This window comes from Mustela putorius, unplaced genomic scaffold, assembly GCF_011764305.1.
Source record: "Mustela putorius furo isolate JIRA1106 unplaced genomic scaffold, ASM1176430v1.1 tig00003942_pilon_pilon_pilon, whole genome shotgun sequence".
NCBI lineage: Eukaryota > Metazoa > Chordata > Mammalia > Carnivora > Mustelidae > Mustela > Mustela putorius.
This window is the reverse complement of record NW_025422087.1, coordinates 6,579,030-6,596,934: the sequence shown is the minus strand read 5'-3', so window position 1 is coordinate 6,596,934 and position 17,905 is coordinate 6,579,030. Positions and strand designations below refer to the sequence as shown.

Sequence of the window (17,905 nt, the reverse complement as noted above, 5' to 3'; positions counted from 1 at the left end):
AGCCGATCCACGTGCGTAACAGTGCCCCCACTTCAAAAAACATAATCAGCAATCAGAATCACCAATCAGAATCTTTGGGAAATCAGAATACATTAGATATTCTTCCCTTAAGAATAAAATTATTATTTTTTCTTTAGAGAGAAAGAAGAGACATCAAGGGATAATTGCTCACTGGCAGTAACAGCTAACTGTGGTATAGCTAACCGTTTTCACACACATTATCTCATTTCCTTGGTGATCACAGTGTTAGATGCCAGCTCAGCTGAGAGGATGCACGGAAATAATGATTGCCCTCAGCAAGAAGGAGATCAGCTGGAGACCTAAATGCTGGGCAGCTACATTGAAGGCTGGGCCCCACCATCAAAATCGATAAGTCTGTGTGTACATTTTCTAGGACTGCAGTTTCAGACAGAGGCTGTAAACAAAACACGACTTTAAAATTCCTTGTCAGTGTTTTCTTTTGACTTCCAAATCTATTGGGTTTCCCCTTGGTTTACTGATTTCCATTATATACTTACAGCACTGTGAGTGAATTACATGACAGAAAAGTGGAATTCGTAAGATATTTTATCCCATTGCCTTCCAAATCCCTAAAAGGCATGGAGAAGAAATATTTTCAGTGTTTTTGCACAAATCACATGTCTACAGGCACTTTTGTTGATATAACAGTTCTGAACTTTATATTTTACCTCATTCCAATTTTTATGTTTTCTTCCTAATCATTGCAGGGTTAATGATATAATTAATATTATGCTTCTTTTCCCTTTCCAGTTAATGTTCAAACTTAATAAAATTGAGGGAAAGGGCAGCCCAACATTTTGTGAGTGTCCCTCTGTGCTAGATTCCATGCTATTAATTAACATTACATTGCCACCATAATAGGAGTAACCACCATTTATTAGAGTTTTACAGTGTCAGGTACTCTTCTGAGTATATAAAAGCACTCCTGGAAAGTTGGTATTATTCCCTCCTCCCCCTGTTCATTTACATATGAGGAATGTGAGGCTCTTGGGAATTCACTTAATTTCTGGTCACACAGCTGGTAAATGGTAGAACTGACCTTCTAACCCAGGTCTGTCTGTATCTAAAGCCTAGACACTAAAGCATGGCATCATAGACCCTTATAATCTCACATTCCTCTGACATCACACAGATACTTTGGTCTCTATTTTGCTAAAGGAGAAAATCAGGCAAATTTATCTTCCAGATACCGAACACCAGAGTCAGGATATGTATCCATCTTCATGATGGAAAGCAAATGCTCTTTCTTTTATTTTGTTTTTTTTTTTTTTTTTTGTTTGTTTGTTTGTTTGTTTTTGGTGCTGAAACCCAGAAATGAAATGACCGGTCTTTCTACCATGCTTCTGAGAGGCTACTGCTGAGTGTCGCGCTGCCCCAGTGTGGCTGGGACAGCCCCCAGCATCACCTGGGAACTCCTCAGAAATGCAGACTCTCAGGCTCCATCCCAGTCCTACTCCAGGACTGAGGTCTTCGTTTTATTTATTTATTTATTTATTTAAAGATTTTACCTATTTATTTGACAGATAGATCACACGTAGGCAGAGAGGCAGGCAGAGAGAGGAAGGGAAGCAGTCTCCCTGCCGAGCAGAGAGCCCCACGTGGGGCTCGATCCCAGGACCCCGGGACCACGACCCGAGCTGAAAGCAGAGGCCTTAACCCACTGAGCCACCCAGGCGCCCTGAGGTCTTCGTTTTAATTCCAGTATAGTTCACAGACAGTATTATATTAGATTCAGGTGTAAGATACAGTGAGTCAACACTTCCATACAACCCTCCGTGCTCATCCCAAGTACCCTCCTTCAGCCCCATCACCTATTTCCTTCATCCCCCGACCCAGTTCCTCTCTCTCTGGTCACCATCAGTTTGTTCTCAATAGTTAAGAGTCAGTTTCTTGGCTTCTCTCTCTCTTTTTCCTTTGCTCATTTGTTTTGTTTCTTAAATTCTACCTATGTGTGAGATCATATGGTATTTTTCTTTCTCTGACTGATTTATTTCACTTAGCATGATACTCCGCCCACATCGTTGCAAAGGGACTGAGGCCTTAACTAGTCCTCGTATTGTCTGAGATGTGTGCTAACACTGGAGAAGCACTGGTGGAATTAGTGCATCCTGCTAGTGATCCCTTATGACAGGACATCCCACCATCAGGGAGCCCCCACCTTGGGAGCACTCGAAAATTACCTCTCCCAGCAGTTCCAAAGAAGAAGACAGAGGCAGCTTTCTTGCTAAGTCTCTTAACTTCTTTTTATTGTTTGCTTCCTATAATCTTCTCTGTATATGACGATAGCTATTTTGCTGATTCTGAACATTTCTCAGGTTAACATTAAAATCACAAATTCTTTTGTCCTTCCCTTTTAAGTTTTATTTTATAGCCATCCAGGTGGTCTTGTAGGAACTTGATATTTTTTTCAGCCTTAAAATACTGTGGTTAAAATAATAAACACTGTACTCTCTTTAAAGTCCAAATATTGTTAAATGGAATGGGAATAAATCTTTTTACATTTTGCAAGTATAACAGTAAGGATTTAAGAGTATAGCCCTACTGATGGCAAGTGAGGGAGGAAAAGCCTGGCCAGGTCAGACTTTTTTCTGTCTCACTGGATTTTTATGGGACCGACCTCTCAGTTCTTTGTCCTCTTGGTTTAAAGGCCCTTTTCCATGTGTGATCAGACAATGCTACGAATGATAAATTTTTACTGGGTGTAAAAATTTCCCCCTAGTATTTGAGGGAGCCTAGAGTGACCACGAGTATGCCAGAACCCTGAGTTTTGACACTGGTTTCTGATCTACTCTTGGTTGTTGATGTCCATTTTGGGGGGCAAGTCTGGACTTCTGATCTTTTTCTGCTACCATCACTCTTCCCTGTTTGCTTCTCATTGTGCAGATGTGCTTATGTGTTTTCTTTCTTAACAAGTTTCATTCTCATGTTGTTCAGACTTTTATTTCCCTTTCAGCAGTGGCACATTTACATGAGACCTCTATTGCCTTAAGAGTTTTTTGATAACAAGTATATAAATAATAAATAAGTAAGTAAATCAATCAATAAATGTATGTATGTATGTATGTCAGTAAATAAACACAAGGGCACCTAGTAGTTGTAACAAGTAATTCTAAGTCTAGCTCAGAAAGAATCAAAAGCTGAGGTACTGGGGCACCTGGGTGGCTCAGTGGGTTAAGCCTCTGCCTTCGGCTCAGGTCATGATCTCAGGGTTCTGGGATCGAGCCCCGCATCGGGCTCTCTGCTCAGCAGGGAGCCTGCTTCCTCCTCTCCCTCTGCATGCTTCTCTGTCTACTTGTGATCGCTGTCAAATAAATAAATAAAATCTTTAAAAAAAAAAAAAGCTGAGGTACTAGTTTTATCCTCGTACGATTATTGAATCCCTGATTTGACCATGAGAAGTGTTCTGGGGGACAGTACAATCAGCATTTCACAGGGCAAGAGATAACAACACCGCCTGTCTCTGGAAACTGTGAAGATGAAGGTGGCAGGGAATGGGGAGTAGAGGTAGTGAAACCATGAAGTAAACTAACTAAATGTGTTTTTTTTGTTATATATTTTTTGATTTTATTTATTTATTTGAGAGAGAGACAGTGAGAGAGAGCATGAGCGAGGAGAAGGTCAGAGAGAGAAGCGGACTCCCCATGGAGCTGGGAGCCTGATGCGGGACTCGATCCCGGGACTCCAGGATCATGACCTGAACCGAAGGCCATCGTCCAACCAACTGAGCCACCCAGGCCACCTCAGTTTACATGTTTTAAACAGGTATTTGTTCAAAGCTAACAAGGGGTGGAAATGGTTTAGTACATTCATTTCACAAAGATCTGTTGAGCAGTTATTGTGTGCTGGTCATTGTACAGATGCTGGGATATAAATCCCAAGGTGGGTTTCTGCCCTCATAGAATTTACAGAATGGTGGGGAACAGACATGTAAACCAATGGTTCTATGATAGCGATAGCAAGATAAGTATGCCGTATAGGGACCAACTGGCATGGTGGACGTCTGCCCATAGTGTAAAAGAGGCAGAGGGGCAGGCAATGAAATTGACTGGCATGTCAGGGATGGCCTCCTGGAGGGGATGTTTAAGCTGACCTTTGAAGGTGATGTTGGAGTTAACTAAAGAATAAAGGAGCAAGACTTTCAGAATTGAAGGGATAATATGTGCTCGGGGAATTGATTGTAGCACTTTGGTGCATCTGGAAGGCACATGAGGGGGAGGAGGAGGATGGTAGACTACATGGAGGAAGGGACAGAAAATGGGGGGCCTTGGGTGCTCAAGTGTTAAGTCTGAATTTGACTTGTACACCCACTGGAATTTTCAAAAGATATTTAAACCAGGAAATAACGTAATTGGTTTTGGGTTTTGGGAAGAAGATCACCAATGGCCTTTTTATGTGATCATGAATTAACTTCAGGTCTAGTTTCCTTAATCTGGATGAAAGACAAATTAGCTCCGAAATGCATACTCACATCCAGTTGAGCTGAGGCATTTGGGCACACATCTGTTTGGGAAGGGCTTCTAAGTAGTTATTAACCATAGACCTTTACACAAAGAAGATGTTAATTAGAAGCAAGAAGATATGCCACTTTAAGAAGAGCATTTTTATTATTTCCACCATTTGGAAAGTTGCATGCTAAAATCAACACACCCCAGATAAAGAATAAACACATAACTACCTCTTCAAAATGGTGTCTGGAAATGTGTGGAAAAGGAAGCAGATGTCAGAGAAGCTATGAATATAAAAGTATGATATATAACCTGGGAATAAACATTGGACAGTTTAATTTTATGAGATGAAAACAAAGTATATATTGAGTAATAATTTTGAAGTTCATGGTAATTTTCCTTGTAAACTTTTAATTTGCAATCATTTCTAGCATCCTACATTTAGAATTTTTTCTTAAGGGAAACATCAATCACTTATAGTATTAAAAGGCCGCATCGCAAACTGCATTAAATCTAAGAAGTGACAGCAGGGGGCACTGGGGGAAAGAAGACAACTCATCAGCATGTTAAGCTGCACGATTAATTTATGATATTGTGGTTCCTTCTGGCAAATGGAAAAATAATGATGCTATATGATCAACTATAAAGGAATATAATAATCCCCTGCTGATAAATCATTCCAGTGTATTAATAAACAGTGAGAATGTAATTATGAGAATAGCTCTTTTGGTGGGACAAAGATTTTGGAATTTTTAGTGACTCTTGCTGGGCAAAGGCACATTTCCCTCTGTTAAAAATGTAGTCAGAGCTGAATTCCCAGGAGATTCTGATAGATTTAAATGTAGTAAGCAGATAAAAATGAATACTACCTTTGGTTAACCACTGCAGGCCAAACATGCTTTAGGATTAAAGGAAATTAAAGGAGATCAAAAAGCAATCAACCAGTAAGCTTAAATGGTCATGGTCAGCTTTCCTGACCATGAGCCACGGCCAGGGAACTGCAACAGTAACTGTGGCTAGACACACAGGAAAGGTTTTGACTAATAAAAATGTTAGCAGGCTTGAGTTTTTTAAAGCTCTTTTTGAAAGCTAGTGTTAGATGTCATTGCAATTTATAGACAGATGTATTGAAGGGTAAATGAACACTTACAAGAAAAACAAGGACTTTAATCCAGTAAACAACTTCTGTGAAATTCTGGTTATTGGATTGTCATCTAGAATTCTGAGAAAACATATCACAAACATTTCCAACGTTAGAGACATTTATGAAATAAAACCAGGAAACAAGAAGAGGCACATGACAATCCTGTCTCCCCCAACACCTGCTCTCCTCCCACCTGCCCGTCCATACTTGGTCCCTATCCTCTTCCTTGAAAGCTCCTCCTTCACCCTGGGTCTTTCCTCATTCCCACTACCCTCCATCCCAGTTATTACAAGCTCTGTCCTGATTGTTTTCTCTGCTTGCATCCACCTCCCACTGGACTTTAAGACCCGAGTCACACCCTTCACCTTTGGATACTTGGGTCCAGCACAAGCTGAATTGTTAATCAGCTGACTACAGACTCAGTGAAAGCTTTGACCTACTGATTGACTGAATGAAGAGTGAGTGAGAAAAAAAAATTCTTAGGAAATCACAAATGGTTCTTTGGTTTCATGGGGTTTAAATGACACATTTAATAAGGTCTATACAAACAAACTCGTTAGGAGCTCTGAGGGTGAACGAGCGGAAATATTCATATATTCAAATCACCAATCTTTTTTTTTTTTAAAGATTTTATTTATTTATTTGACAGACAGAAATCACAAGTAGGCAGAGAGACAGGCAGAGAGAGAGGAGGAAACAGGCTCTCCACGGAGCAGAGAGCCCGATGTGGGGCTCGATCCCAGGACCCTGAGATCATGACCTGAGCAGAAGGCAGAGGCCTTAAACCACTGAGCCACCCAGGCGCCCCCAAATCACCATTTCTAACCATATATGGTATTTTCCTAGAAAGAAATAGACTAAAGGGAAATATGCCTTCTTTTCTCTTGTGCCTTTGAAGCCAGGTACCCTTTCCTCTTACTCTCAGGGTTCCTTGAGGGTAAAATTTGGAGAAGGGAGTGACATTGGGCACCTTCTATATGCCAGGAGCTCTCCATGTGGCCATTTATATATGCTCTGTGATTTAATCCCCAAAACATTGCTTTTAGAAAGGAACTGTGATTATAGTTTACAGATGAGAAAAAAACAGCCAGCCTCTGAAGATTAAGAAAGTTGCCTGGAACATTAAGCCTAGGACTTGTTGAAGGACTAGGACTAGTTGAAGTTCTGGCTTTTCTACTAGGCCAGACCAACCTACAGAAAATGGGCAAACTGACACATAGAGCCTTCTAACTGCCTCATGTTTATTTTTCTGAGGAAAACACAAACATCTGATGTGGGACTCCTCAGTACAGAGCTGGTGGCTAGCCTGGGAAGTAATGAAACACCACAACTTACCGTATTTTCAGACCTTTCTATGAATGTTCTGGAAATCAAAAAACTCCTTAACTTGGACCTTAACCATATGAGTTGCTTGGGTAAAATGCTCCAGATTATGTGACAGAAAAATGAGTATAATAAACAAGATCCATAAACAGATGGAAACTATAAGCATTGATGTATATCATCAAGACTGCTCTTTTGTTGGGGAAGGAAAAGCTGGAATACTTACAGCCAAGTTAGCTGATGCAAGTCTTTGAATACGCCGGGTCTGAGAGTTGTAATGCAGTTGTGGCTGAGATACCTATAAATAGCACGAGCAAGTCTATTAAGCAAACTCAGTACTCCATTTTAGTCATATATAATTAGAATAGGAGCTGCTGCTGATGATTATGGAGTATGGACATCTGTTTCTGAAAGCACCCAACTGGATAAGAAGAGGGGGAGAAATCAAGGAACAACTGGGAGATACAGATAACAAGCCTAATGTGTGCGACCCTGGGGCCAGGACCAGCAAAATGGCCAAAAGTAATGGGTGGAATATTGTATTTTGTTAAGAGTATAAGAGTAGGTTATTTTTGCTTTTGTCCTTTTTGGTTCCATTCTTAGTAGACTAGTATTTTAAGAAAACATACAGGTAAGTTAGCGAGGGTTAGAAAAAATAAAATGCTAAAACATTGTGGAAATGACCCAAACTTGAGAAGACAAGGTTAAGGAGAGCTTTTATAGCTGGTAGAACTAGGAATCTTTTAATAATTCTTTTAGCATAATAATTAATCTAAGTCCTTTGTGATAACAGTTCCTCCCACTTCGCTATAGATAAGTCAAGTCTTCAAAAATGACCATTCTACCTTTATAACCTTCACTTAACATTGTGCTCATAATTATAAAGAAGTTACTTACAATATTTGCAGGTTATGTAATCCAAAAAATGCTTTCCTGGATATGTGTGTAATACAATTATGCTGAAGAAATCTGGTGGGAATAAGATAGAAGAGTCATGTGATTATGGTTTAGGCTTTTTATCAAGTTGTTGAATGTGGTCTGCACTTTCTTCATCTAAAAAAAGTTTGTGAAACTGGCTTATAAAGTCCCAAGTCCTACTTTTATGTTGGGCAGTAGAGGCGTTGCCCATGAGAGATGGCTGTGAACTAGCTAATTCTTCTTTCCCGCTAGCACCCATGCAGTGAGATTTCTGCCATCTCTGGTTTGCACTGCTGAGCTCATGTGTGATGAGTTTGAGGGTCGAAGTGGTTTTGTTTTGCAGTTTTCTTATTCTGACTAAAGAGAGATACGCCCCATGTGAGACCAGCCAGTCTCACTGTTGAGCTTTATTTTTTCAGGGCAGGGTTCTAACTTTAATTCCCCATTTCTCTTCATTTTATTCCCATGGGAAAAGGAGAGGGCAAGCCTTATTCTTTTCTATTTTGAGATGCAGAATGAGAAGCACAAAGGGAATTAGGTGCTCAAGGTCAGGAATGGCATGAGTAGTTGAACCGGAGCTAATACATCTACTTCAGCTCACCAGGTCATGATTTACTTAACCCCTGAAGCAATTTTGCAATATAATATTCAATAATAGCACCGTTGGAAGTATCTAAGCAAATAATTTCCATTTCCTGTGCTCATTATACAATGGGAGGTTAACCTTGCATTCATATTTTCTAAAGGTATTTAGGAGTAGGAAATGTCCAGTAATAATAGTAACTAATGACTACATCATCTTTTGAATGGCTTCCCTATCTCTTATTTTTATTTTATTTTATTCTTTAATATTATACAACATTTTCTTGATTGTTAGGGTACTTCACTGCAAAACTATTCATAGAACATGTTCTCCTTCAGCATCTGAATTTTGTTATAATGTAACTATTCATTCTCTAGCTAAGCTTCCCAGCCGTTGAGTCATGAAGGCATTATAGGTGTGTCAGGATGCTGAAGCTCTCAGACGTTCAGGTAAAGCAGAGATGCCGTTCCCAGTTATCAGCTATTATAGTTATCATCTATTACCCTAAGCGTTAAATATTGTCATTTTCTCTATGTACCACCAAGTGGAAAATGTTGGTACTACAGAGCACAGGCATTACATCCATAGATACACAAAATATCAATTTCAATCCCACAAAGTAAACTTGAAACCCATAGAGACCTCATACCCTTCCAACCCTTCTCCCCCTCCACCATGTCTATGAAGAGATGCTTCCCATTGCAATGTAAGTTGTGCTTTTGGTTTTCAAGTTCTGCTATGAATAGAATGAATCCATATAGATCAATATCTGTTTTAGCATTTCAGAGCTCTTGAGTGATGTAATGAAAATTAATATAATGAATTGTGTTAAAATAGTAAAGGAGACTAGAAAAAGAATATAATGTTATAATACAGGTATATTGAAGTTTCTCATGAAGATAAGATTTACCACCTAACTAATACGATTTATATTTTATTCAAGATAATGAATTTTACCTACATGCTCTCAATCTTGAAGAGATGGGCAGTCATAAATTGTGAATTTGACTTTGTGCTTTCCATCTGCATGACTCACTGGACATGTACAGCCTCTGTGCCTTCCCTGACATGAGTTAAGATTCCAACTCCTTAAATAACTAAGAGCCTCTAGTCTTCTGGTTTGGCTTCAGCTTGCTGGCTCCCCACAGATAACCAGAGTTCCAAGTCCCCTGTCTCAGACTTAGGCTAGTGAATTTTAACATGATCCTGTGCTATCCCCTTTTCTCTTTGCAGAACAGAAGCTTAGTGAGTATGAAGGAAAATTTGGAAACATGACAATTTGGCAAGTGGTGTCCTCTTTTTATTCAGAGCTGAGATATGAGCCCATTTAATATACTTTACATTGAATGGCTTTTCTAAGAATAACTTACTGGTTCATGAATTCCTGCTGTTTCAGCTGTCAGGACTTTTCAAGCAGAAACGCCAGGAATTTATGTACCTGAAACTAAAGCAAATAAATGCTTTAATGACATGCATGTTTATAGGCTATTTTTTAATGCAACATTTTGTATTCATGAACCAGGCAGACTCCTTGAGCTACATTTTGTTGCCAATGATTGCCTTGACCTAGAGCCATGTCTAAGTAGGAATTTCTAATTTATATAAGGTTTATGTTACAATAGGGAGGAGAACTGCTATTGGTTTCCACGGTAGTGGTGATAGAGTATTACATCAATGTTATAAATTATATTTTATTTCTCTGAAAGATCATCTTAAATGTCCTCCCCCCAACATTAGAAAGTCTTGATATTTTAAAAGGTTATTAAAACGAGTAATCTGATCAACAGTAAAAGCATTCAGATAAGTTGAACAACATTTAGTCATCTGGCAATTAAAATTTCATTTTGATTTCTAAGTTTATTTTTTTGGGATGCCAAACTGACCTCAATCCACTGAATATTTAGAGCTTTCTAGACCACAGACTCACTCAAAGTAAGATTCAGTGATCTCTTAGGATATATCCCAGTGCATAGAATGATGAGTGTGATGTTGGCTGTGGGCAAGATCACAGAACAGGCTATTTCGGACACTGCCTGTGAATGCCTCAGAGAGAGAGAGTAAACAGGGGACTACATGAGAATCAGGGCATGTTGGGCCAACTTGATTTTTTTTCTTTGAAAAACTGATCAGTCCTAAATTCAAACAACTATGTGCCTGACCTTGCTTATAGGTCTACTAGGCATTGATCAAATGGCTTTATGATTGTTTTATGGACAAGATAAAGAACAATATACATTATTTGAAGGATGATGATGGAGGAGTCAGGAAAAAGTATTCGGCACTGTCCTCTTCAATGTTTTATGCATGATTTGGGAAAGGTGGTTCATCTAATTTTGAGATGACAGAATGCTAGAAAGAACAGCGAATACATTGAGTTTTCCAAAAAGTTCTTCACAGTCTGATAAGAAAAGCTGACTCTAACAACATGAAACTGAATAGAGATAAATTTATGGACCTACCACTAGCTCTCAAATGCCGAGTGTACAAATGCAGGATGGAGTAGCCATCCCTGAGCGGAAACAAATGTGGCATGGGACTGGGAATTTTAGAGGCGTGATTGGTAGGAGTTAAGGGAATGAAGCAGCCACCAAAAAGCAAATGTAAGCTTAGGGCATATAGAGTTTAGGAAGGAAGTGTTGCTAGCTTTCTCCTTCCCTGCTCTGGTTATGTCACAGTGAAAATATTGCATTTATTCTAGATACTACATGTAAGGCAAATGTAGGTGAACATATACAGATTAGTGTGACCAGAATGATGATTAGATATGAAACCAGGTCCTTTTGGGGGAGAATTCTGCTTGAAGAGACTTGTGGGTGTGCAGCTTGAAATACCAACAGTTACATGGATGGTTGATTGGGTGTATTCTGATCAGTTTCATGGCATAAGTCTAAGAAAGATGGGAAGCTTTGCCAGTAGTAGAGTTTTGTGACAGGACAAAATTTATTAACACTCCTTAATATTTCTTTTCCTTGGCTTGCCCTCATTCCCTTCCTGGCTTATTTTTCTCCATGGCCCTAATCAGTATGTAATACACTAAGTATTTTTAATTTTATTATTTATCCTCCTCCCTTGTACTTTAAGCTCCATGAAGAGAGGGCTTTTTTTGTAGGTGCCTGGTACCTCTCAGGTATCAAGAAATATTCATTGAAAGAATGAATGAACATGTGGTTTCTTCAGCATTTACCCTCCTGTTGAATGCCACCAAGGGTTCTGGGGGTTGTCCATTCTCCGGACACCTTCTTTTGGGCATGGTTTGGGCTTTGTGACACAAGTTATTTGGGTTATTGTAATGCAGAATGGGGAAGGAGAGTAAGACTGGAGGGAAGGGTGTGTCTAAGGCGAGGGGCTGGAGAAGGAGGAGAAAAGGGCCTGGGTGAACTCATGAGCTACTTTGCGATATTTGGGTAATGTTTATGAAGAACTTGAGTTATTTTCAAATCAAAGTTTGGTTAATGGATGTTTTCATCAACAGTAACAATATTCTGAGACAGGACCATGCAACTAAGCTTCCAAAGGATCACAGTCAGAGGTCTGGGTTTGAGGCCATACTCTAATAATTGTCAGCTGGCTGCCTTTAAGCAAACAACCCTTCTTCTCCAGAGTAGGTATCCTCATTCCTAAAAGGATCTCATGATGTCTGCCTCGATCTCACAGATTTTGGGGATCAAAGTCCAAGTGGGAGTTCCAAATGCCGACTTCTTTGTAAACTTTAAAAAGTGTTATATAAATAAAAAGAATTGTGTCGTACTTTGCCTATAATAGATAGTTAGTGAATATTTACTGATGATGGTCTCCTGATCTCTTTTCTCTCAGTCTCCAGGAGAATCAACCTGCCTAGAAAGCATCAAATAGCAGCTTGCATTGAGAGAGCCTCTGCTGGGTGATGATGTGGCCCCTAGGCTTTCTCATACAAAGTAGAAGTCAATATTTACTTGGAGAATTTTCCAGCTGATCTGGGCAATTAAGGTTAATCCCTATGTTATTTCACTGGGAAAAACTGGGGCCTTAATTATCAAAAGGAGTGATTCCATATTCTTCCCTTAAGTGGGCTAGCTTATACTATGGTAAATAAGTATTGACATAGATCAGTGGTCCACAAAAGGACTTGGTCTGAGTAGCTGAAATTTAACTGTCTTTTGCTTGATTCTCTGGTGATGGCTCTGCCTTCCCAGAAGTCAATTTGTCCCCACTAAGAGGGCAAACATAGAGAAGAGAGTTCTGCATGGGGTAGGACAGTATGGATTAGTAGAACACTCAATCTGTTGCTAGAATGATTTTTTTCCATCTCTAGTTTCTGGTTATTATAAAATAAACACTGCATCAGGCATCAGAAGATAGGGGCTCTAATTCTGGCTCTTCCACTTCCTAGTTGTAGATCCTAGTTAAATCATTTAACCATTGCAGACCTTAGTTGCCTCCTGAATAACAAGATTTAATTAAAAATTCATAAACTTTCTATGACTCTAGATCATAGAATTGAAAAAGGTACCCTACAGCATGAGCCTTTCCCCGCTTCCTTCCTGCTATTGTATTTTTCCTCCCTTGAGCATTATCCTGGCAGTTGCAAACATAATATTGATTCATAGAATGAACATGTGATTCTAAGGAATTCCAGTAAGATTAGCAGCAGTATAGTGAGGATTTCCTCTCTGGAGGTATCTGGAAACCCAGAGAATGTGCACAGCCACTCCATGGTGATGATGTCAACATGACCACATGCTCCAGGATGGTATTTATAGAGATGTGAAATGATATTTACAAAGGCTGTAATCAAATGCAGGCATGATTATCTCTGTTCATATAAGATTCTACCTCACTTATGGACTTCCTTCAGTGACTTCTTTTCCTATATGAGAAAATCTGTACCTAAATTCATGAACAGGGGCGCATGGGTGGCTCAGTGGGTTAAGCCTCTGCCTTTGGCTCAGGTCAGGATCCTAGGTTCCTGGGATCGAGCCCCACATTGGGCTCTCTGCTCAGCAGGGAGCCCGTTTTCCTTCTCCTCTCTCTGCCTGCCTCTCTGCCTACTTGTGATCTCTGTCAGATAAATAAATAAAATCTTTAAACAAACAAAAAATTTCATGAACAGCATAGAATTGTTGATGGCATTTTTAACCAAATACGTCTGTCCAGTGTCATCCAAAGATCAGATTATTTTTATTCTTTTTAACATATTTCACATTTCTAGAAACTTTTTACGCTGAAGGATAAAACAATATGATTGTACTGCCAAGGGACCTTACAACATTACCTTGTTATTTTTTTTTTAAGATTTTATTTATTTATTTGACAAACAGATCACAAGTAGGCAGAGAGGCAGGCAGAGGGGGCGGGGAAGCAGGCTCCCCACTGAGCAGAGAGCCCTATGTGGGGCTCGATCCCAGGACCCTGAGATCATGACCTGAGCCCAAGGCAGTGGCTTAACCCACTGAGCCACCCAGGTGTCCCTACCTTGTTAATTTTTAAATCTAGTGTAACAATCATCTTGGCAAGTATAGAAACTTGATCTCTTCATTATCCCAGACTGACTGGGCTCAGAGGAACTGACATACAGTAAGCAAATTCATGAGCATTTGAATATTCTCAATTTCTTTATTTAAATAGGAGGTATCCAATTTCACCAATAGAAATGTTCTTATACCCTATCCAAGATAACTGCCCAAATACTTCAGTATGAATAATTTGAGAAGTTAATGCACTCATCATAACGTCGCTTGGTGAGCAAGGAATCAAAGCAAAGGTAATCTCCATCAAAAGATAGTTCATGCTAGTTATGGTGGAAATTAACAATCCAACCCTGTCCTCCAGAATAGACTTCTCTAGGGAGCATGTCTCCCAGATCCTGGTTTTCTTTCTTGGAAGATAGCATCTTGATACTTTGTTTCTCTCTGACTACGATTTCTTCATTGCTGACTGTGCTGTATTTATTAACATTTTCTTTTCTCAGATATGCTAATATCACTGATTTCACTAAGATTGTGTTTTGTTCATATTATCCTAGGAGATAGTCTATATTCTTTCATTATGTGTTCTAAATGATCTGAACATTCTGGTCTATACTAACATTCCTCTTTAAATTAAAAAGTGCATCAAGTGCCTCTGAATCTACAATGTCATTTTCCAAATGATCTTGGAAATTCATATGGAACTATGTGTTTTCTTATGGAGATGCCTGATCTCAACTCCAATTTAATTTTCTAAAAATAGTTTAAATAAAATCAATTCAGCTACTTTATATTATGAAATGGAAAGATAATATGCTAGTTTTCAAAGCTTAATTTACTAATATTAATTACATTTGGAAAAATAAATTACCTGATAAAGCTTATCAAGTTTATATTTAATTTAAAAAATAAAAGGCAGGGGTTCCTGGGTGGCTCAGTGGGTTAGAGCCTCTGCTTTCAGCTCAGGTCATGATCCTCGGGTCCTGGGATCGAGCCCCGCATCGGGCTCTCTGCTTGGCAGGGAGCCTGCTTCCCTCTCTCTCTGTCTGCCTCTCTGCCTACTTGTGATCTCTGTCTTTCAAATAAATAAAAATAAAATCTTTAAAAAATAAAAATAAAAAGATAAAAGGCATCTTAAATAAAACATCATAAAGATTTCTTCATAAAAGCACTATTAATAGCTACTTACATCTGTTTAAGTTCTGTGTATTTGATGAAAACTTTATCTGGAAGACTGTGAATTTTGTTTTTCTTAAGAGACCTAAAATAACAGTTAAAGCAGACTTCATTACGAGTTTAATGGCGAACCAAAGTTATCCCTAGAAAGTGCATGCTTGAAAACAGGATATTTAATGATACTCCATGCTACTTAACACACATCTGAAAATGACTGTAGTAACTGAAAACTTCCTCACATGAGAATGAGAAGTCCATAAAACAAAATTAAAGCAGTTTGCAAACATTTGACAAGTCTGGCCAGTTAGTATCATAGACTGGAATGTCTATTGTGATTTAACATCTTTACTCTCTGGGTAATTTAACAAAATACAACAAGCAAAACCACCACCACCACCACCAACAACAAAAACAACAGATAATCCTAACCAAATCATACTTGCTCAAATTATAACATGACTGTAATTTCTGAGACTCTCAGAACATTTTTGCAAAGTACAGGAAAACTTCCACAGTGATAACACAGCTAGCTTCATGGACCTTTTATATCTTTGCAAACTTGGACAGTTATCACTATTTAAAATAAGAGAAAATAAGCTAGTGGTTTTCTTTTTTATTTCCATCTTTAGTTGTACAGTATTGGCATTTTGGCAAAAACAAGAGATCAGAAAGTAACTGAAATGAACACTCCAGACCACAGACATTTGTGAGCTAAATGATATCCAGGCAATCTAACACTCTTTAAAACCTGTTTTCTCTGGAGAAGAAGCGTGAGGAATTCTCTGACGGCTGGTGGTTTAAAGGGAGCTTCTATTATTTTGCTAGTATACAAGTAACATAAAACAGAACAAGGGGAGGTTAGATTAGACTACATGGTTTTCATATGACTTTATAGGCAAATATCAGCACGTTGTGAATTCTACTCACAGTAATGTCGTATTGTTGGAAATCCTTGGCACAGACTTTAAGCCGACATTTACACATTCCAATTCAGTTCCTTTGCAGTCACAGGGTTGTGGATACTGATTTAGAACTAGGGGGCAAAAGAGTAGTATTTCACTGGGAAAAAAATACTTTTCTTTAATTATGACCTTATCTCTAATACATGACATTGTTCTCTCTTCACTGAATGTATAACATTTACACCTTCAGGGCACTAATATGGGTCCATAATAAAAGCAAGTAAGAATTCTCACCTAGTCAAATACAGGCTAATGTGATGTTTCATCTCAGTTCTAGCTTCCAGTGGTCATTTCAGAGGCACTTAGCAAGTGATTAGAAAGAAACCACAGAAAGGTTTAAATGGCAAAAAAGTGTATAGTGAAGCAAGATTAAGTTCTCCTCCATGAAAAACATTACTATGATGGAGTAAATCTGTAATGGGTATAATTGTGTCAGTTTAATTGAATTGCATGACACAAAGAGGTTGCTCAACAAATGCTTGTTGAGGGGCGCCTGGGTGGCTCAGTGGGTTAAGCCTCTACCTTCGGCTCAGGTCATGATCCCAGGGGCCTGGGATCGAGTCCCGCATAGGGCTCTCTGCTCAGCAGGGAGCCTGCTTCTCCTCATCTGTCTCTCTGCCTATTTGTGATCTCTCTCTCTGTCAAATAAATAAATAAAATCTTAAAAAAAAAAACAAATGCTTGTTGATTAAAATTAAATTCCATTCTTTTTCCCCTTTCAAACTTCTGGAGCTGGTAAAAAAGAGATGCAGTTTCTGCGAGACCCTCCATTGTGCCTTATTAAAATCGACCAAGTTAGATCCCCACTTACTGTGGTTCTTTGTTTTTCATTCCTATAAAGATATAGTGGAAGACAAAAATTGTAGAGAAGCTATAAGGCTGAGAGAACCAAAGATCCATCTATCTGAAACATTCTGAAGGGGGAAAAAAAAAAACAACTTCTGAATTTACTGTAGAGAAGCTTACATAGTTATTAAGATAATGTCATATAAAGGAGTGAGAAATCCAAGGAGAAACCGGGCCAAGTTGTCCCATAGGACAGATAATCACACTGTGTGTGTGTGTATGTGTGTGTGTGTGTGTGAGAGAGAGAGAGAGAGACAGAGACAGAGACAGAGACAGAGGAGTGATATTTATGGAGCACTTGATTTTGCCTCTGATCCTATGAGTAACTCTTTTGATGGGAGCTAAGAAAATGAGGATTATTTTCCAATTTTTATATTTGCTATTATGTATTTAAATCTTTATAAGTTCTTTCTAATTGCTCTGCTTCCTTTAAATCACTTTATCCAAACTTTAAAAAATCAATTTCACTGAATTTTGGTAAATTCAACAAACGTTTATTGAGTACTTGCTTAATTCGAAAGATGTATTCTAGTGTATAAAATTCTGAATTCTATGTTGTTTATAAGTTTATGCTAATTAGCTCAACTTCTTAAAGCTGAGTTCAGAATGTTTACTTCAATGTTTATTGACATTAAAAATAGTGGTTATTATTAGATGGAAAACCTAGTGTTTGAAACTTTTATTTCCTAATAAAAAAATCCAATGTAGTCAAGCTGGGCCTGTTGTCTAAACCAGCAATGTGAACATAGATCCCTCACCTGTAAGTCAGTGATACCCATAAACTCTGGATTCTTCTTTATAAATGCTTCTTACATCTCTCTCTATCTCACTTTTCTCACTGACATTTTCTGGGCTCAGATTCTGAATATTAGTTTGAAGTATTATAGGAAACATAATGATTAGTATCTCTTTCACCATACTTTCTCCTCAGCCTTGGCAAGGTTGACATTTGGGGAACCTCATTCTCCACTGTGAGGGGCTGTCCGTACATTAGAGGATGTTCAACAGCATCCTTGTCCTCTACACACTAGATGCCAGTAGCA

General features: G+C 38.7%; 1 protein-coding gene across 1 annotated transcript in view; it reads right to left on the bottom strand.

The window, feature by feature from the left end:
- The window catches only part of RXFP2 (relaxin family peptide receptor 2), a gene marked incomplete at its 5' end in the record, with an annotated part of 58,737 nt that overhangs the window by 19,572 nt on the left and 21,260 nt on the right, over positions 1 to 17,905 (bottom strand). Inside the window, 7 exons of the mRNA XM_013044885.2 lie at positions 519 to 590; positions 4,490 to 4,561; positions 5,617 to 5,688; positions 7,160 to 7,231; positions 7,831 to 7,902; positions 15,068 to 15,139; positions 15,982 to 16,087. Coding sequence (XP_012900339.2) covers positions 519 to 590; positions 4,490 to 4,561; positions 5,617 to 5,688; positions 7,160 to 7,231; positions 7,831 to 7,902; positions 15,068 to 15,139; positions 15,982 to 16,087 — 538 coding nt within the window. The remainder of the gene's footprint in view (positions 1 to 518; positions 591 to 4,489; positions 4,562 to 5,616; positions 5,689 to 7,159; positions 7,232 to 7,830; positions 7,903 to 15,067; positions 15,140 to 15,981; positions 16,088 to 17,905) is intronic.